This window comes from Microtus oregoni, unplaced genomic scaffold, assembly GCF_018167655.1.
Source record: "Microtus oregoni isolate MIOR12 unplaced genomic scaffold, Mior012 000000F_ref0000247, whole genome shotgun sequence".
Lineage (NCBI taxonomy): Eukaryota > Metazoa > Chordata > Mammalia > Rodentia > Cricetidae > Microtus > Microtus oregoni.
In genome coordinates, this window is record NW_024543059.1 from 43917352 (window position 1) to 43931162 (window position 13811).

General features: G+C 49.6%; 1 protein-coding gene across 2 annotated transcripts in view; it reads right to left on the reverse strand.

The window, feature by feature from the left end:
- Window positions 1-5040: 5040 nt before the first annotated feature.
- Window positions 5041-13811, reverse strand: part of Plekha4 (pleckstrin homology domain containing A4) — a 28534-nt gene continuing 19763 nt past the window's right edge. The window contains exons 15-20 of one of the 2 annotated variants that reach the window (XM_041654918.1): window positions 12788-12887; window positions 12649-12719; window positions 11713-11874; window positions 6409-6458; window positions 5966-6078; window positions 5041-5869 (exon numbers count right to left, since the gene is read on the reverse strand). In XM_041654918.1, the coding sequence (XP_041510852.1) occupies window positions 5625-5869; window positions 5966-6078; window positions 6409-6458; window positions 11713-11874; window positions 12649-12719; window positions 12788-12887 (741 nt within the window). In that variant the 3' untranslated portion in view covers window positions 5041-5624. The remainder of the gene's footprint in view (window positions 5870-5965; window positions 6079-6408; window positions 6459-11712; window positions 11875-12648; window positions 12720-12787; window positions 12888-13811) is intronic. The other variant, XM_041654926.1, reaches the window with a different exon arrangement.

The following is a 13811-nucleotide window of genomic DNA, read 5'->3' on the forward strand; positions in this document are numbered from 1 at the left end:
GCTCTCCTGAACTCTCAAGTCAGAATGTGTCAGCAGCAGGGTAGCAGTATTAAGGGCCAAGGATTTATCAAATGTCAGACTGTCCTTTTCTAAAAGAAGGGCTTGGTACTGGGTCAGAAGGGCATTAGTCATCTGCTGGTTTGTGGCATCTCTCAGCAGGGCTTCCACAGCGCGTGGATCTGACCCAACGTGAGCTTGTCAGCTTCTACAAGAACTGCAGTGGCTGCAATGGAACTTAAACAAGGAGGTCATCTGAGAGGCTTCAGTATCGAGTCTCTGAGATGGATGCTATCAGCTTTTCCCAGGACCAGGCTCTGAGTCAGGACTCCCTTCCTTTCTTTTTGTCTTTCTTTCTTTCTTTCTTTCTTTCTTTCTTTCTTTCTTTCTTTCTGTCTGTGCATATGCCTGCAGGCCAGAAGAGGACACCAGACCTCATTACAGATGGTTGTGAGCCACCATGTGGTTGCTGGGAATTGAACTCAGGACCTTTGGAAGAGCAGGCAATGCTCTTAACCTCTGAGCCATCTCTCCAGCCCCTCTTTTTTTTTTTTTTATTTGTTTTGTTTTTTGAGACAGGGTTTCTTTGTAGCTTTGGAGCCTATCCTGGAACTAGCTCTGTAGACCAGGCTGTCCTTGAACTCACAGAGATCCACCTGCCTCTGCCTCCAGAGTGCTGGGATTAAAGGTGTGCGCCACCACCACCCAGCTAGGACTCCCTTTCTTTTGTGGACATAAAGGTGAAAGGGCTTGGAGACACCAGGGAAAGTTAATATGGGAGCCTGTCCCAGGGCCTCTTAAAGTTCTTAAAGGCCTGTTTATGTTCCTCAGTCCATTCCAAACAATGGCCCTGGCCATAGCAGAGTAGTGGGTTTGGCAATTTCAGCAAACCCAGGCATCCAAAGACGGCAACATTCCCCAGCTCCAGACATTCCCTAACTTGTTCCCCGGTGGCTGGAGTTGGGATTGCAGTGTGGCTGCTTCGCAGGAGAGCAGTCTTTTCCCTTCCCAAGTGAGGAACCTGCAGTGAGCACATTTGAGCTTTCTTTTTAGAAACTCTGTAGCCTAACTGGGATGGAGTTTCCAAAAGGCTTCTGGTGGCTCCTATTTGAGTTCTCCTCATCCTTAGCAGCCAAAAAGAAATCATCTACATACTGAAACAAGGTTACCTCGGGATACTTAGTACAAAAGAGCCTTACATCCTGGTCCAGTGCTTTGTTGAAGATGGTGGGGTTTCTAAATCCTTGAGGCAGTGTGGTCCAGGCTAGTTGTCCTGATATCCCCAGTTCGGGTTCAGCCCCTCTGAATGTGAAGACAGGCTGACTGGACTTCAGCAGAGGGACGGGGAAGAAGGCATCTTTTAAATCCAATGAAATACAGTGCAGACCTTCTGCTCTGGGGGTAATGACATGAGCAAGGCATAGGGATTCGGAGCAGTTGGATGAATGGAGTCTACCCTCTTGTTCACCTCCCTCAAGTCCTGTACTGGTCCATAGCCTGGCTTTGGACAGACAATCAGCGGCTGTTTCAGGCTGACTGGAATAAGTATGAATAATAATGAATAAATATGCCTGCTTCAGGGAGGTGCCTGATATGAATCTTGGGCCCTTCCCTGCCTCCGAACTGATGGGATATGGCTTGATTTGAACGGCCACTGCCTGATATGAATCTTGGGCCCTTCCTTCGCCTCCGAACTGATGGGATATGGCTTGATTTGAACGGCCACTGCCTGATATGAATCTTGGGCCCTTCCCTCGCCTCCGAACTGATGGGTATGGCTTGATTTGAACGGCCACTGCCTGATATGAATCTTGGGCCCTTCCCTGCCTCCGAACTGATGGGATATGGCTTGATTTGAACGGCCACTGCCTGATATGAATCTTGGGCCCTTCCCTGCCTCCGAACTGATGGGTATGGCTTGATTTGAATGGCCACTGCCTGATATGAATCTTGGGCCCTTCCCTGCCTCCGAACTGATGGGATATGGCTTGATTGGAACGGCCACTTCCCCATGCGTTAGTTGCACTACGGTGGCGGCACACGCTTTGCCAAGTCAGGAGGATTGCTCTCTGCCCAAACTTTATGAATTTCCTGGATTTGTAACTTTCTCCATTCCCCTTCCAGGAAATGGGTTGGGTCTGGAGGCGCAGGTAGTCCTCACTGCAACCTGGGAGTCTCCTGAGAACAACGTTGTTGCCTGGAGCTTGCTCAAGAGCCCCCCCAGTAAAGGGTAGGGACATTCAAGAATAATAATAAAAGAATGAGTCACAGTTTCTTGTCCTAAGTTAATAGTCCAGTAAGTGGTCCATTTGTGTTCTTTGACATCCCCTGTTGCCCCCCTGTACTACCATTGTTTGGTTGGTAAGGGGTCCCTGGGCTCCTGCAATACTGAATGAGTAGCCCCCGTGTCCTCCAGAAATTTTACAGTTGTCCCCCTATGGTGAAGGTAACCATAGACTCCAGGGGCCTAGTTCAAAGGAGCTTCAGCCACCATAGTTAGGATTGGCTTGGGTTTGGGGTCTACCTGTTTCCAGTATGGACATTCATTTTCCAATGGCCCATTTCTTTGCAGTAGGTACACTGGTCCTTTAGTAAAGGTCTTCTCCTTTTATCATGGTATGCATGGGCAGAGTTGATGGCTGGGGCTTGTAGTGTAGCCAAGGTAGCACACCCATCTCGTTTACCAGAAGATCTTTGCTGTCTCTATCATCAAACACCTTCTGGGATATCTCTAATAGCTCTGACCTGTTCTTTCCTGCAAACACATCCATCTTTTGTATCTTTGTGCGCATGTCAGGGGCCGATTGAGCAACAAAGGCCAGGTTAAGTGCTTTGAGATTTGGCAGGTCTTCTGGGTCTATAGGAGTGTGTAACAGATGGGCGTCCAGGAGTTGCTCCAGGAAGGCTGAAGGTGATTAATTCATCTGAGCCCTCTTTCACGTCTGTTACCTTAGCTAGGTCAGTGGGCTTCTGGGAAGCCTGTTCCATCCCCTCTATCAGACCTGGTGATCACTGAGTGACCTTCTACCTCTCCTCCTTGGCAGGGCACGGCCAGCTGCCTCTGCCCTCTGGTCATCAGCCATCCAAGCAAATCCAGGGAGTGCTTCAGTTGCTTTCACGAGAACCTGTTCTCTTTGTTTGGAGGAGAATCTGCTGACAGTCGTCCCACATGGGGAGATCAATGAAAAAGAGAATCAATTCGAAAGGTTAAGGAACTGGAACTAGTGCTGAAAGGGGGTTCTGTTTCTTCCTGTTGTAGAGATCTCTGCTGGAGAAAGGGACATACAGGTAGCAATGGTCAGTAAATGGCGGTATGGGAGTGAGGACTGAAGGAGGTGCCACCCCAGAGCCAGAGAAGTTAGAAGGGTCATATAGGACTTCCTGACGGGTGTCGGAAGAGGAAAGTCAGGGGAGGCAGGGAAGACTAGATGGGGTGGGGGTAGGTACAGATGGGGGGCAGAGTGAGGTCTTGGTGGTTGGGACTGGGATGGCTGAAGTGAAGAGGGGAGAGGAAGGTAAATATGGTTATACGAGGGAAAGGATTCTTCCTCCTGTGAGTCCTGCAGAATTGTCTGTAGAGGAGGCTTGTTGGTCTCTGCTACAGGCCCTCAAAAGGTCCGTCTGCTGACACCCAGGGTTTAGCCCACTGCGGACCATCCAGACTGTCATTCAGGGGTTCAGGCCGAAGTAACTTCAACCCAATCTGATCTGGATGGCCAGGCTTACCATGGGTGACGTTGACCTCTGTCCAGGCTATCTAAGAATTAGAAGTACCCTGGGAAGGCCAGGCAACCCTAAACGTGGGCCATTCATGGTCATAGAATGTTCGAAAGCAGTGCTTGGTGGTAGAATAATCATAATCTTCCTTATTATAGTGGGCAAAGTCTAATAAATCCTTTAGAACACAGTTTTCAAGAGTGGCTAGGCTTGAAAGTCTTTTGTTTTGTTTGTTTTGTTTTGTTTTGTTTTACTAGACAGGGTCTCTGTAGCTTTGGAGTCTGTCCTGGAATTCACTCTGTAGACCAGGCTGGCCTCGAACTCACAGAGATCCGCCCGCCTCTGCCTCTGCCTCCTGAGTGCTGGGATTAAAGGCGTGTACCACCACTGCCCGGCAGGCTCGCAAGTCTTAATACCCACACTGTCCATCAGTTCAGTCACCCCAAGTCCAAAATAATCCAATTCACACAGAAACTACAAAAGGCAGGAGGAGGATAGTAAAATGAAGCCAAAAACAAGACAAACTGGGCATAAAAACCAGACCAAGACCCTAGGTGGGCAGTGTGATGTCTTGCTTTTTTCCCTGAATAACAAAATATTTGCGTCCTGTTAACCTGACACACATCCCAGATAGGGGTCCCACAAAACAGAACCAGCCTGTATCTCACCAGGAGGCCTCCATAGGGGTCCCACAAAACAGAACGAGCCTGTATCTCACCAGGAGGCCTCCGTAGATGCCTGCTTGCTGCTTTTCTTCGCACAAAAAATTCACCCTGTTAGTCCCTGAGCTGAAGGCAGCCCAGAGCCTTGGAGCCTCTCAAGGTACGTGTCTCCCGAGTCAGCCCCCGAAGTTTTGAAGTGAGGTCCAGGTTTAGAATGTTGGTGTGTGGTCTGAATCTTACTGAAGCAGGTAAATGGAGACCTTGCCTTCACTTCCCAGCCATCCAGACCTGAATAATTACACAGAAACTTTGGTGTATTCCTCGCTAGCTCTTACATCTTAAATTAACCCATTTCTATTATTTTATATTTTACCACAAGGCTCGTGGTTTGTTACCTCACATCTTGTTTCTTGGGCGGCTACGTGGCATCTGCCTGATTCTGCCTTCTTTCTCCCTGCACTCAGTTTAGTTTTCCTGCCTGGCTATATTTTGCCCGGTTCTAGACCAAAGTAGCTTCTTTATTAACCAACGGAAATAAAACCTATTCATAGCATACAGAGAATCCCACATCAGGGGCCTCCAAAAAATGTCAATTCCAAATGGCAAGAATAAGACCACTACCACAATTTAAGCAAAATTTGAAGCAAACTTGATTTTTATTGGGGTTGGGGTGCCTGGAACAGCTGGCCAACAACTGCCTCCTAAATTGGGTTAAAAAGAACAGCAGAGAATCCATGTGGGCCCCTTTGAAGGGTAAAAGCATGAGTAGTTTGACAGAGTGGAGGCAATGGGCCCAAAAGGAATTTAAAAAACCTTAAAGAAACTTTCATGCTATGGTTACCCTCCAAGGGGTCAAGGAGGGCCAGGGTATTCTCAAAACCAAATAACATCATGGGTTGGGGAAGGTCAGGTTCCAAGAAACAGAGAGCAATTCAACTCTCACAGTAAATAGAAACTTGTTTTTAAAAACACAGCATAACGGCTCCTGCCTTCAAAATGGTGTCAGGTAGGTTTCTCTATACCTGTGAACCTAAGGCCCTGATCACAATGGCACAGCCTCAGAGAGAATAAAGATGTTTATTGACTAATAGTTTGGACAGTGTGGGGATAATCAGTCTGACCACTGTAGCTCCAGCCCTCCTAGAACACCTGTTGGAATACACTTCTCCCCTGTGGTCCTGACTGATCTTACACCTCAAGGCTGTGCATACAACTTGTGTCACACAGGAGCAGTGTGCAAAGAGAAAGTCAAAAACTGGACTGCAGCAGAGTGACTCTCAGGGGCCACGCCCCCTGATCCTGCAGTGGAGCAGCAGGGGTGTTCCCAGGGTCCCAGCTGGGTTCCCATTGGGCCAGGCCTCGCCTGTTCCCTGGGGCAGAGTTAGCCTTGGGAGACGCTGGTGACGAGGTGACCTGGTGCACTTCTTCACTGGGAGGTTGTGAGCCTGGTGGGAGACAGTCTCCCCTGGAGTCCGAATTTACCCCCGGAGAGCCTAAATGGAGAAGGAGAAGTGTTAACTTAGACCTCCAAGCTCCACATTTCCAGGCCTCCACCCTTGACCCAGGGGTGCAGATCCTGGGCACCTCACCAGTCATCAGCCTGCGCCACTGGGAAGCCTCTGTAGCTAGGGCCTGGGAGAGACTGAGGACCCGCTCCCGGTGGCCTCTGGGTGTTGGCATGCAGGTTGTGGAGGGCCTGGAGCTACAGAAAATAAGCCACGGTGTCAAGTCAAACAAGCCCCAAAGGCCTGATGGGAGCTGTGTTTCTTAGCCTGTGTCTAGCGGACTCTGAAGCCAGGCCCTAGGCATTGCAGGCAGACCAGCAGTAAGGTTGTCATTACTGAATGAAGCAGGCCTTTGGAGCTCTGCAGTCCCTGACCAGGTGTGAGGGGCTTCCTGGCTTTGTTGTAGATGCCATAGGAACTCAGGGTCTCTGGAGCTGTGTTTGGGGCACAGGGGACTGTGCTAATGCCATTGCTGCCCTGTCTGCATCCAGACCACCCCTCATCTCCACTCACACTGGGTTCCATACCTACTCCAGGATCCAGAACTCCTGAGCCATTGTGCAGCTCCTACAACAGGCTGGAAGGAATTGGGTAGTTAGAATCTTGCCTTGGAGAATGGTCAGAAGTTCAAGACCAGCCTTGTCAGAGTACTCATGAGATTGTGTCCAAATGGAAATAAAAGGAGAGTGTGGTGGGGAAAAAAGAGGGGAGCAAAAAGGAAAGGGGAAGAAAGGAAGGAAGGGAAGGAAGAAAAGGTAGAATTCTTGCCATTGAAGCCCTGTTTTCTCTGCCTCCTTCCCCAGCCTCTCCCTCTCTTTCTCCTCTCTTCTCCTCAGCCCTCCCTCCCTCCCGATCTACGCACGGGTGCTTAGGAAGGCCAGAAGATGACCTTGGGTGTCCCTTCTCTGATCCTCCACCTTGGTTTGAGACAAGATCTCTCATTGGCCTAGAACCTCAGCAAGTTGCCAGACTAACTTGTGGAATAATCTTTCTGTACACTTTGAATATATGTCTCCGATTGGTTTAATAAAAAGTTGAACGGCCAACAGCTCGGCAGGATTTGGGGGGCAGAGAGGATGCTGGGAAGAAAGGAGTTGTCAGAGGGACTCAGAGGAAGCAAGACAAGCAGGATGAGAGGTAGAAGCCATGAGCCGTGCGGCACCACACAGATGCATAGCAAAGGGTTAATTAAAGTATAAGACCTAATCAGAAAGAAACCGAGGCTGTCAGTGTTCACCATTAATGGTCTCCACGTCATTGTTTGTGAAATGGGGGCCAAAGAAAGGCCTGACTACAAACAGCACCCGACGTCCAGGCACCTAAATCCATAAAAACCTGAGAAAGCTTTACAAAAGGTTCCAAACACACAAAAATGTGGTCAAACGTGGCTTGCTAGTCCCACAGTCTCTCATGCAGTCCAAGGTACAGAGAGGTCTCCTGGCCGCAGCCTGAGGGCTTGAGCTGCCAGCGCACGGTGAGCTAAGCTGCTTGGCAGTTTAAGGTTTTGCTCATGCAGACAGGAAAGGTTACAGATACGCAGTAAAGCAGGTTCAGACAGAACAGCCTCCAAACAGGTTACTGTGTGTTTAACAACCATGTAGGCTTAAGAAAAAAAGAAAAGGGATATAGACAGTCAAAAATAGTTTAAAAATAATAAAGTCTTTTTTGCTTTGTTTTGTTTTTTGAGACAGGGTTTCTCTGTAGCCTTGGAGCCTAACTAGCTTTTGTAGACCAGGCTGGCCTTAAACTCATAGAGATCCACCTGCCTCTGCCTCCTGAGTGCTGGGATTAAAGGCGTGAGCTACCACTGCCTGGCCCAAAAATAATAAAGTCTTTAAAGGAAGTAAAGTAATAAAGAAAAGAATAAGCCATCCAGAGATGGGGAACACCAGGGGCCTGGATCTTGTGTGTTGTGTTATCGTGTTGTGTATTCCCCAGGGGCCTGGGTCCTGTGTGTCATTGTGTTGTGTATTCCCCAGGGGCCTGGGTCCTGTGTGTTATTGTGTTGTGTATTCCCCAGGGGCCTGGATCTTGTGTGTTGTGTTATCGTGTTGTGTATTCCCCAGGGGCCTGGATCTTGTGTGTTGTGTTATCGTGTTGTGTATTCCCCAGGGGCCTGGATCTTGTGTGTTGTGTTATCATGTTGTGTATTCCCCAGGGGCCTGGGTCCTGTGTGTTACTGTGTTGTGTATTCCCCAGGGGCCTGGGTCCTGTGTGTTACTGTGTTGTGCATTCCCCAGGGGCCTGGGTCCTGTGTGTTACTGTGTTGTGTATTCCCCAGGGGCCTGGGTCCTGTGTGTTACTGTGTTGTGTATTCCCCAGGGGCCTGGGTCCTGTGTGTTACTGTGTTGTGTATTCCCCAGGGGCCTGGGTCCTGTGTGTTACTGTGTTGTGTATTCCCCAGGGGCCTGGGTCCTGTGTGTTACTGTGTTGTGTATTCCCCAGGGGCCTGGGTCCTGTGTGTTACTGTGTTGTGTATTCCCCAGGTGCCTGGGTCCTGTGTGTTACTGTGTTGTGTATTCCCCAGGTGCCTGGGTCCTGTGTGTTACTGTGTTGTGTATTCCCCAGGCGCCTGGGTCCTGTGTGTTACTGTGTTGTGTATTCCCCAGGCACCTGGGTCCTGTGTGTTACTGTGTTGTGTATTCCCCAGGTACCTGGGTCCTGTGTGTTACTGTGTTGTGTATTCCCCAGGCGCCTGCGTCCTGTGTGTTATTGTGTTCTCCTTCAATGTCTGGTTGCTGATACACGAACAACAGCTGCTGAGAGACCCTGGATTTTCATAAAATCTTCTGAATTAAACCAACCTATATTTATTTTTTTTAAATGTCTTAACTTCCAAATGTAAGTCAAAAATATGTTACATTGTAGAAGAGGCAGATCTCTGTAAGTTCGAGGCCAGCCTGGTCTACATAGTGAGTTCCAGGACAGCCTCCAAAGCTACAGAGAAACCTTGTCTTGAAAAAAAGGAAAGAAAGAAAGAAAGAAAGAAAGAAAAGAAGATAAAAGAAGAAAGGTCTGCCAGATATTGTAGGCCTGTAGGCTGAAGACTGGATGCTCCAGTGTTGCAGAGAGATGTCCGCACTTCCTGTTTACTAAGGTAATATTGCACGCTCCTGATGGAGTGGGAGACTAGGTAGCTATGCTTGCAGTTTTCCTTAGTTAGGACAGAAAATACTAGTACAGAGTGTTGGGCTCGTCGGATAGAACTCCAAATGCCAAACACTAAGGGGCCAGACACTGCAGTGTAACTCCTACCTGGTAACTGTTCTGATTGTATAAGTTTTGCTGGGCTAGAGTTGAAACCTCTCCTTCTTATTTAGACAAAAGGGGGGAAATGTGGAATAATACTTTTGTACACTGTGAATATGTGTCACTTTGATTGGTTTGATAGAACAGCTGACCAGCCACTAGCTTGGCAGGATTTTCAGGACGGAGAGGACTCTGGGAAGAAGGGAGTGGCCGGCAGGATGCAGAGGAAGCAAGCCAAGCAGGATGAGAGGTAAAGCCAGGGCCCCGTACAGAAGAAAAATAATGGCTTGATGTAAGTTACAAGAGCTAGACAGAAATAAGAGCTACCGGCCGAGCTTTCATAATTATTAATGAATCTCTGTGCTGTGATTTGGGCGCTGGCTGGCAGGACAGAGAGACTCTCTGTACTAGCTGATCCATGGGATTCCAGGGAGCTAAGCATCCCACCTCCCATCTCCACACCGTGGGGATTACAGACATCTACTGCTGGCCCAGGCTCTATACATGGGTTCTGAAGCTCCAACGCCATCTCCCCAGGTCCCCTCACCCTTTTCTCAATGAGCCATCTCCCCAGGTCCCCCCATACTTTTCGGCCAGGTTCTTTTGTAGCTCAGAGTGCCCTCCAACTCATTATGTAGAGGAAGATGACCTTGATCCTCCTACCTCCTTGTCCTCAGTGTTGGGGTGCGAGCTGTGCATCAGCTTCACTGGGGGTACTTTTTATGGTGATGTTAGGTGGGGGGCTCAGAGACACACTATTTGAATTCACCTGTGCTCTTGGAGAAGATCAAGGTTACGAAGCCCTGCCCACACCCGCAGCAGGTCTAATCCTTCCCTACAAAAGCTCCTCTGATTCGGATATAAATATCCCCAGAGGCTCATGTGTCAGGCTTGGTCCCAAGCCTGTGTGCTGTTGAGATGTGATTGGACTATGAGAATGCTCATCTGACCAATGAATCATCCACAGAAGAGTGACAGGAAAGAGGTTCGTGCTTTCAGGCCTGACTCCACAGCCCGCATCAGGCCGTGGCTCCCTGACATTCACAATCAAGGGTCATTGCTGTGACTGGACAGCTTATATCCGTGGCACCTGATCCTCCATGCTGCCTGTCACATGCACTATGCTGAACCAAATCACATGATCCAGAACTTCCTAAAAGTCGGACCTATGCCTTGTTGGAGAAAGAGTCTGAGATTCCTCAGGACTTGCTCGGGGACATGCGGTGACAGCTTCTCTCTGCAGAGGCTCCTCTGGCCTCCCATCCTCCCGCCATGCCTCTGGGGTGCCTCTCTCTTTCTAGCTCTTTAATTTGCATTTATTTTTTTATTATTTTATGTGTATTGGTGTTTTGTCTGCATTTATGACTAGGACATACACTGTGAGCTGGATTACAGACAGCTGTGAGTTGCCACCTGGGTCCTCTGGAAGAGCCATCTCTCTCTTCCCATAAAGTTAGGGCTCCATAGTTTTCAGTGCTCCCCTTCCCAGCTCACAGCCAACCATGGCCGTGAGGCTCTCTCACTAGAATCTTCATTGACTACATTATAAGTCAGCTTCCTTCAGGACCAGGCTGCCCTCTCTCCTCACCGTGACCTCAGCAGTTCACCGCTAACTGTGCTATTAGGAAGCCGGGCCTAGCTGGAGAGGGTGTGTGGTTAGGAAAGGTATCCACCCTCTGTCTCTCTCTCCCCACCCCTCTTTCCCTTAGGTCATGTGACTTCGTTTGGCATAGCATGTGCCACAGGGAGCATGGAAGAGAGAGTTACAGGAAGGCATAGCCTCTCTCATGTCACATGGCAACTAGGAGAGCCCGAGTCCAGCACGAAAACTGAAGAGAGATACCCGTTTCCTCTGAACTTGCGTGGAGAACCCTGAGACGGAGAAGATGAGCAAACTTCACGACTGTACTAAGGAAGCAGCAAACACAGCTGGAAAAGGAGACTGGCGAGTCAAGCTACAGAGAGTTCACTCGGAACTGCTGAGCTGCATGCAGATTCTGCAGCCAGGGCCCTCATTGCAGCTTTCGTCAGCTGTCACTCATGGGGGAAGGCTTTTTGGCAATGCAGCTATTTTTAGGCTACCCCTGCTACGGCAGGTAACACATACTCCTGTTAGTAACCCCGTAAAACCTCATTGGCTCACCAAACTGGAACTTGGTGCAGTCTACTGTGGTCTGTAGAGTTCCTGTTCTGGACTGAGTGAACCTGTGTACACGGCTTCTCCCCAGAAAAGACTCTCCCACACTACCTCCACAAGTACAGGGCAGGATGACTTAGTTAGCAACAAGGAAATGGGAAAAGCAGCAGAGCTGAAAATGGCTGACCAGTAGAATGCTTGCCTTCCAGGCACTACCCCCAGTACTGCGTCGTGACACATGCTTGTAATCACGCACAGGAGTGGTGGAGGCATAAGGCCTGAGTTCAAGGCCAGCCTTAGCTAAGTAGCTAGCGTGTTCAAAGCTAGCCTGGGATACACGACACCCTGTCTCAAAAAAAAAAAAAAGAAAAGAAAAGAAAAAGAAAGAAAGAAAGATTCGATTTCGGAGCAGATGCTCTCCAATCCAAGGTCCTACTTTCCTCACCCTCTGCTCTAAATCAAGCTGGCGTCCAGCTGGTGACAGTGCCCTCCCCAGGGTCAGCAGTCTCGGAGAGGCCGGACGAGGAAAAGGAAGCCCATAGGCTTGGTTTCTGCGCATGCGCTCCAGCTGCTCCTGTGCACTCATGCGAGGCCGCGCCAAGGGGACCTGCAGAGAGACAGACCAAGACTCTAACCTTCGGTTTCCTCATTCTTTTTGTCCCAGGAACTCCCCATCAATAGTCAGGCACTTCACAGACCATTAGAGCTTAGAGGACCCCTGGACACCAGAGGCTGCTGTGCCCCCCTCCCTGACCTGCAGCTAAGAACAAAGGCTTCCCATTCCCTGTGCAGCCTGACTCCTACCACATCTTCGACCTCCTTCCATCACCTGCTCTGTCTTACGACAAGGAAGCATCATGCTCCTGGGCATGTCAGCTTCTCCCAATAACTTGATACTAAGTGGAAAATGCTGGCCCTTTTAGCCAGAGAAGTGCTGCAGAAGAACCCAAGGCTTCCTTCTCTGTGGCTTCCTCTGCTTTGTTCTGAACCACGCCCCTAGCCCCTCACTGGGGGATTCTAGGCAGTGCTCCACCACTGAGCCACACCCCAGCCCCTCACTGGGGAACTCTAGGCAGGGCTCCACCACTGAGCCACATCCCAGCCCCTCACTGGGGGATTCTAGGCAGGGCTCTACCACTGAGCCACGCCCTGTTTATTTTAAATCTCATGTCATTGTGCTAAGTGAGGCTATTAGTGCCATTCCAAAGATGACAAGTACAGAGGCTCAGAGGGGCTTAGTAACTAACCCAAATCACACAGCTACTAATATTTGAGATACTAATCCTGTCCGCTCTGGTTATGGTCTTCGACCTGGCCTCTCCTAGTGCTGGGAGGTCAGAGGTGATCGAGCACAGACATGAGGCAGATTTAAGGTGTCTACCTTAGTGTTCAGGGATGAAGGTTGACGACCTTCAGGACTGGATGCTCGGGAGACCCTGGGAGACTCAACACCTTAAAGCAGAAGGGGACTTAGTCAGAACAAGATCACAGAAATATTCCCACCCTACCAGGGTGCTCACCTGAGCGAGGGCTGAGGAGGGCTCTGTCACCTCCTGGGGGTCGACCCCAGTCCACCTCAGGGGACTGAGGAGGGCTAAGCTCCAGTGACTCCGGAAGGCTCTGGAAGGAAAAAGTGAGGGTCAAATATTGTCTGTCATTCTTATTATTACTACTACCACAGATTTTCAAGTATTTGCCAGTTGGGGCACATCACGGAAAAGATTAAGATGACAAACCCAGAGCTAGATACACTGACTTCAAACCCCATCTCTGCCACTTACTGGCTGTGTGACTTCGAACAAGCTGTTCAACATCAAAAGTAGCGCCCCTTTTGACATGTGAAGAGTCGGAGCCGCTGTGAACACGGACACACGTGTGAGGTTTCCCAGGAGCGCACAGGGCGCCATGCTATGGTGTTGACCTGGCTGATATGGTGGTGTTTGGTGGGGGGGGGGCTTCCCAGGGGAGCAACTGCCTTTGAGTCTAAGTCACACATGCACGCTCCTGTAAGGACCCTAAAACCTCGGCGGGTAACCAAAGCACACTTGATGTCATCTTTGGTGCGGATGCCCTAAGTGGCTGGGGTGGACGGACGGAGCAGTGTGGGAGGAACCTAGCAGCCACTGTGGCAGGGAAGACCTGAGTGGAGGGTGGCTTCCTGAGAGTGCTTTGTCCATGAAGAATCACCATGGAAAGCAGCGAGGGTTTGTTTTTTCTGAAGGGGACATTGCGGACTTTGCGTGACCTTGGCCACAAATGCTTTCGGTGCACCTGAAGCTCTCGGATTATTGGGAACTGCAGTTGGTCACAAAGGGACTGAAGTAGCCAGGGTGTGATACCTTCCTCTAGAGAAATATATGAACTAGAATAGGGACTTGGGAATGAGGAACTTGTTTATCCAAAAAAGAACTTTGTGTAATAATCAATAAATGTGCCGTTGTGTGGCTGTTCAGTTCAGGTCACCAGAGACTGGGCCTTCCTGCTGCCACACAGCCCCCTTGGACTGACCTCTTTCTTTGACCAACTCACACAACACAGAGCACC